Source organism: Phragmites australis, chromosome 10 (assembly GCF_958298935.1).
Source record: "Phragmites australis chromosome 10, lpPhrAust1.1, whole genome shotgun sequence".
NCBI lineage: Eukaryota > Viridiplantae > Streptophyta > Magnoliopsida > Poales > Poaceae > Phragmites > Phragmites australis.
The window spans coordinates 1,060,190-1,067,030 of NC_084930.1; the positions used below are offsets into that span (position 1 = coordinate 1,060,190).

The following is a 6,841-nucleotide window of genomic DNA, read 5'->3' on the forward strand; positions in this document are numbered from 1 at the left end:
TGAGTACGAAGATACTCACAAAACTTATACAATATTGGTATATACTATCTCAACTCCAAGGATAATGCATTTAGTTGAATAGTAAAGAATATCCACAAGTTAAATTGATTCAGCGAAAAAGCACTTTAATCAACATAATGACTTGAACAGCTAGCAGTAACCGATAATAAACATAATCGCAAAGAAAATGTAAACTTATTCATCTCAAATAAGCATCAGCAGATGCTTCTCCCAAAGCCCATAGATAATTCATTTTCCCAAACAGAATAAAATTCTATGATGATGCCCAATGGACATTAAACATGCTCATGATCGAGAGTGCGGTAAGTCAAATTGATCTTACACCCTGCAGGGGAGTACTTCTTTACCCATACGATACAAGATCATTCAACTTGTGCAACCTACCAGTTGTCGGCTACACAAGGGGTACCCGTGACAACCTTCACAAATAAGCCCTAATTGTTTGGAGCATGTGTCTCTTAGTGCGGAGGTCAACTAGGTCCACTTCCAGAGCAACCTAGATACCTCTACAAGTCCGCTAGCCTACAACACTCTAGACGTTTAGGTCAAAGGGTCACAACAACATAAGGTATTCAACTGATTTTTACCATATTCGGATATGTGGTTAGTACGAGAAAGTGCTTAAGCCAGATGACACCACGAACAGTGCTTAAACGATGCAAGCGGTCTATGACATCCGAGTCTTCTCTCCCGAACTGCACCTAACACCGCCCACATCTTATCTCAATTTTGTCAACTCACAAGCGATCCATGGCACCTGGGTCTCCTCTCCTGAACTGCCCCTGGTAGTGCCCACATCTCATCTCAATCTCACTAACTCATCATCACAACTTGTCATTCTTTTGAACAATAATTGAAAACCCTATAGCTCGCGAATGACGATGACATCCATCACTCAACTTCTATCGATGACCTAGGTAAGGCTAAGAAATTACCTATCACTTTTAAGTTGGACCATGACACATTATACCTAGGGTACAATGATCGGGATTAACTACTTTGTCATGGTAGTTACTATGCAACAAATAAAACATGCATATATGACACATAGCAATATCTAGCAAATTGAACAATGATTCACCAAATTATAGAAGAGATATGATAGATACTTGTCTGGTGCTTCACAATAATACTCGGGTTCCTGCTCAACCTCAGCTAATCCTCCATCACTCATTGACTCATTGTCTAAACAATAGAACTGCACCTCGTAAATGACTATGAATGGAATGCTATGAGGTGTGCTCCATATGCAGTGCAATAGGCCGTGAGTGCATCACAACAATAAATTATTAAATTAGGTTATGACTAAATGTTTTGCAATTTTTCTAGATTAATTTAGCTTAAACTAAAACATAATCCTAAATAGAAAAATTCATTATGCAAAACATGTGGGTGAGTGTTTTTCATAAATAGGGCATAAACTATAATAAAATTTACAAAATTTGTTTCACCAATTTTGGACTTACCAATAATTAATTATGAATTATTAAATCTAAACACATTTCATTAACTATAGAAATTTTAGTAGGAGTAGGATCATATGAACCTAACAAAATTAGTTTCACTTTTTTTAGCTATATTTAATTTCCTATGCATTTTGAAGCTCACACTGTTTTACACATTGAACACAAATTCATTTGCTGACTTTCTCCTTTAACCGAATTAAATAAGTGCGGGCACCTTTTTACACCCAAGTGCAGCTAGCCTCAGAGACGACCAGTGGGGCTAACATTCTGACTCGGGTCAACATGGCCTTCAGGCCATGCCGGCACCTCGCCAGCACACTAGCGCATCACGTCGCCAGTGGACGGCAACCCGGCTCGGCTGGCCAAAGGCACTAGGAGCGAGGGCATGACATGGGGAACCTATTTGAGCCACACATGGCTGACGGTGATGACTGAAAGGCGGTCTGCGATAGCGTACGACGGCGGCCGTATAGCGGTGGCTCGATCCAGCACGTCAGTGGTGAACGGTGGTTCAATAGGCCTGGCCGAGGGCACCTAAAGCATCTACACGGGCATGTGAACTCGACGGCATGCCTCTTGGCCGATGGGCCTGGCTGGAAGATAGTCGGCAGCGAGAACAGGAGGGTGGCGACGCTCGGCTCTCGTGGAGAGCGGCACCAGTGTCAGTCTAAAGGAAAATCGATGCACACACAAGGAAGAGATGGGCGTGGGGAAGCTAACCGTGCACTGGGCTGTCAGTGAGGGGCGGAAAAGAACAACCAGAGTTGTGGAAGAAGAGGCTGGCACGCTTGATTCAGCGCAGATTCGAGGGAGAGCTGCAGGGATTTGCCCTAGGACTCTTTGCATGACCTCCCTCCGGGGTTCTCGTGGCTCAGGCTTGAGGATTTGGCTCAATGGCACGGGATTTTTGCCGGCAGCGTGTGTTTCTCGGTGTGTTGTGCTCTGCTCTATGTTCAACATAGTGGGAGGGAGAAGAGAGAGTGATGAGTGAGAGAGAGAGAGAGAGAGAGAGGAGAGAGACCAAGAGGAGAGGGATAAGGCCGGGCTCGCTTGGTCAGACAAGGTGGCGCCGACATCGTGGCTCAATGGCCAGCCTCCTTTGTCAACAACAGCTGCCGACAAAGAGGCAGAGAGAGGAAGGTTGGTGGAGGGGATAACGAGTGGGCCCAGAGTGAACAGTGACCGACAAGTTAGATATCTCTTCTCTTCTCTGACCCAAAAGCAGGCCTTCCCAAGTTCTAAAAATTCTAGGACAATTTTTGTGGGATACTATAATTCACATGCAATGTTTGATCCAAAATATTTGAGCCAAAAGTAAATGAAAATTCTTCAAAGTTGCAACCTTTTCTAACTTGCTCTAATTTTTAAGGTCTCAATTTAAATCCCAAAAATCTAGGAAAAATCATTAATATTTTTTATATGCTATGGACTAATTTCTAAAATTATTTCAAACCCTATATTGCATAGCAAAATTGTGAGTTTCTTCACAATGCATCACTTATTATTAAACTTAACAAATTGGTGTTTAATTTTAAGTGCATGCAAAAATTGCTCAAACAATTAAACATGATACTAATAATGTTCATGAATGCTTAATGACATGTTATAAGAATTTGGGATGCCACAAAATTGCTCTCTGTGTAATCCTCCGGTGAGGCACTGTAGATCTTCCGGTGAAACTTGAACTTCTCTATTTCACTCCAATTTTTTATCCATCTTCGATCCTTGCTTTTGTGGGCTTTCTCTGAGCTATATAGTGCTAGACTTGACTAGTGTGTATCACAACAAACTCTCTATCTCCAACTATGTCAAGTTACAATTTTTGACCCCTCTTACTAGTATGGCCAAAGGTAAAATAAAGACATATACTACTTTAAGTGTCTTCCAACTCCAAGCAACACTCAGAACAAGTTAGTCCATAATCTTCGCGCATATCCTTTGCCGATAACCATAAAAACCAATATATAACACGTGTCTACTCCCTCTCCACTCTTCAGCACAGCCATTAGATCACAAGATGAATGACGTGGATAGGATCTCACGAGGATCTTTCTGAACATAGTCCTATATAATTTGCTTCCCATTTCTCCTTTGGCACCGGCATGCCTCCGCTCCCGCGCCCACCAGATCGAGCCTCAGGCCTCTCCACCACTGCCAGCATGCATGCAGCCCCTCACCCCTGATTCGGCTACCCACCTGCTCGTAGTTCCTTCCCGGTGTCAGCTCCCGCAACCACCTGCAGCCCCTTCGCTGCCAAGCTGCAACAGCATGCGAGAGGAAGAGTGGTGGCGAGTTAGGGATGAGCAACAACGCGCCAAGTCCGCATGGGATGTCGAGCGGCTACCGGTCGGATGGAAGAGAAGGCCACCGGTGGAGAGGAGGACCTGGGCATGGCCGCCGGTGGCTCAGGGAAGAAAGAGGGGATAATTGCTCAGTTACCACTTTAAAGAAACGGCAATTGCTGCTGAGGATGACATGTGGGCCGCCCTGAGTCTATGCATGTGGGACTGGGTGGCAAATGAGCGATTGCTACTTCCTTAGAGTGGAAAAAAACGAACGCCCCGAGAAAGAGGGGCGAATAGTGAGAGGAGAGAACGGAGTTAACGGTGGTGAGGATCCTAGAGTGATCTAGGCGGTCATGCAAGGTGCGATGCTAGACGGAGCAAAGGGAGGTAACAAAGTAGTGCTAAACTAGTAATTTGGAGGAAAGGAGTGGTATCTTTGTAAACCAGCTTCAAAATAGCGCTATACATGCAATTTTGCCTTACTTATTCTACAACAAACCAATGGACAAGAGAAGGTTACTTGTGGCCAAGATATCAGATAGTTATCATGCTTCAATAAATTTCATGTTGTAGCTATCTAGAGTCATACGAACATGCATGCGCTCTGAAGGCATCAACAATGAAAGGGATCGACATTTTCAAAATATGGAATTGGCAGGTTGCAAGACTGATTATCTTTGAAATTGGACTGCCAATATACCACTATGCGCATGCATGGTAATTGCTGATATTAGTAGCTTCTCAACATTTAGTGGTAGTCTATTGTACTACTAACAGTGTACCCCTAAATGGCTATCAACTTACTACTAGAAAGTAACATTGGTATTAATGAACAAACCATCTGAAAGAGCATTCATTTGTGGCCGTAAATATGGCGACCTAATGATCCAAGTCAGGAAAGCACTCACTAGCACAAGTATTTCACTGATCTACTCGTAACAAGCAGTGAAAATAGGCTCACACATCAATCATCATGTAAGGTCTTATTAGTTACATTCCTTTGATAATAGCAACTTCTATGCTTGCCAAAGCAATTACTTTCTCTGGTGGTTACAAGCAATTACACTGGAGTCAATTGCAACAGGAGCTCTTGCCTGTTGTGGCGATCCCACACATATTAAACAGATTGCATTGCATTACCATACCAATAAGAGAGCAAACGGGTTATTTACTCAAGAGAAGACAGAAGCGCCATTACAAGTTTAGTATGTGACGAGCATCATTTATTAGAATGATACGTATAACTAGTACAGTTACACGAGTTTCTCAGAGTCTCTATCACTGCAGACATGAAATGGGAAGAGCACAACACAAACAATTCGGTAGAAATACCCAGCAACTTATATACCATAAAGACTCAAAGCAAAGGTGAAATCTACCGAGAGAGAGTACCTCCTCTCCCTCTTTGTCCGAATAGCAATTTCAACACACAAAAATCTCACAACAGGGGTAGCTAGGACAAGCATCTGCCGACTATTCGCTAAGATACCTCGCTAATCAGCTTTCACCGCCGAAGCAGAGGTTTCAGCTGCTGAAGGAGAGGAACAATGGTACCTCACTAATCAGCTTTCACCGAAGCAGAGGTTTCAGCTGCCGAAGGGGAGGAACACACGTTGTGCAACACCTTGCTGTCCGAAGAACAATGTGACATTTTCAATTTCTTGAACTTCCACACAGATGTAATCTTCATTGGTGCCACGCTAACACCTGGGGCCTTAGCATCTGCAGGACCCATACGCTTCTCTGCGCCATTTCCATTCGACTTCGATTCATCATGTCCTATAGAATGTACAGAGGATTCTGTGTCTTTGTGCTCTTCTGTTTCTTTACTGCCGTGTTGGTTCAGAAGCAGTTCCTTTCTCTTGATCTTCACTTTCCTACCGGCACTGAAGTTTCCAATCCCAACTCCATTATCAGCAACATCGCCGCTGCTCTTTGCGGTGTTCCTGGACAAGTCTTCACCACCATCATTAGGTCCCTCATGCTCGAACAATGGAACTGTTCTCTCAATGGATTTCCCTTCAGAGCATCCATTAGCCAACCCGTCAACCACAGTTGGCGCATGAGTTGAAGAACCATTGCAAGCATCAGCACCACCCCCACCGTCACTCACAGCAGGGGCAACTCCATCTTTCCCATCACCGGCGGTGCTGCGAGGCCTCTTTGGTGGTCCAGTGTGAGAGATCCTTGGTGAGCTATTCATCGCACGGTGCAAGTTGCGTGCGACCTCTTCATCGCTCTCCCTGCGCCTCCGAGGCTTCGGTGCATCCCCCATGGTTCCATTGGGCTTGTACAGCAGCTTGACCTGGACATGCTTCTTCCTCGACTTCACCTTGAACTGGAGGCCATTCCTATTCCTCGACGCGCCTGTCCTGGAAACGGAATCGAGGAACTCCATAGCAGCCCGAGCAGCTGCCCTAGCCTTGGCAGCCACGGCCGCCTTCTCCGCCGCGGCGGCGCGGGCAGCCACGGCAGCATCAGCAGCGGCCGCTGCAGCCGCCCTCGCCGCCTCGATCATTTCTTCAGGCGAGGAGGACGACTCGTTCGCCGCGCGCGCCATCTCGCGGAGGCGGGCAGCAAGATCGCCGGAGGCGACCGGGGACGGGAGGGGCTCAGCATCGCAGGCGGTGGCCGCTGTCCTGAGCCCGGCGAGCAGCCTCTTCCGCGGCGGCAGGTGGATGTTCAGATCCGACGGCTCCATTTCTAGATCACAATTCCGAGTACGCAGATCATCTGGCCGAGCCACAAGATTGCAGGCAATCAGCGAAAGGACAATCTAAATCTCTGAATCCGTCCCTAACCAGGAAGGTGAGGTGAGGTCCTAGAAAGCAAATAAAAATCGTTCCTTTAGCATCAGATACATCGAAATCTGCATCGAATTGGATCGGGAGCCGCGCATGTACAGCGGAATCAGAGTGAGAAGAGGAGAAACCCTACCTTGGGGGCGCGGACTGGATAGAGATCGGTAGGGAATTGGTGTAGGATTTGTGTGGTAAGAGGAGGCCGGCGCTGTGGTGTGACTTGTGAGGAGGAGGAAGGAGAGGAGCAGGGTGGACGAGGGGATCCCAA

At 46.0% G+C, this 6,841-nt stretch overlaps 1 protein-coding gene across 2 annotated transcripts; it reads right to left on the reverse strand.

Annotated features, from left to right (window-relative positions):
- Window positions 1-4,920: 4,920 nt before the first annotated feature.
- Window positions 4,921-6,841, reverse strand: LOC133931390 (uncharacterized). Of its 2 annotated transcripts, none has more exons than XM_062378263.1 (2): window positions 6,710-6,841; window positions 4,921-6,505 (listed from the first exon to the last, which is right to left on the reverse strand). In XM_062378263.1, the coding sequence occupies exon 2, from the start codon at window positions 6,471-6,473 to the stop codon at window positions 5,331-5,333; it is 1,143 nt and encodes a 380-aa protein (XP_062234247.1). In that variant the 5' UTR covers window positions 6,474-6,505; window positions 6,710-6,841; the 3' UTR covers window positions 4,921-5,330. The 2 variants fall into 2 exon arrangements, with proteins under 2 accessions (XP_062234247.1, XP_062234246.1); XM_062378262.1 differs by having other exon boundaries at window positions 4,921-6,593.

Coding starts and splice junctions, on each gene's coding strand:
- LOC133931390 (XM_062378263.1), bottom strand. CDS start 6,473: ATGGAGCCGTCGGATCTGAACATCCACCTGCCGCCGCGGAAGAGGCTG.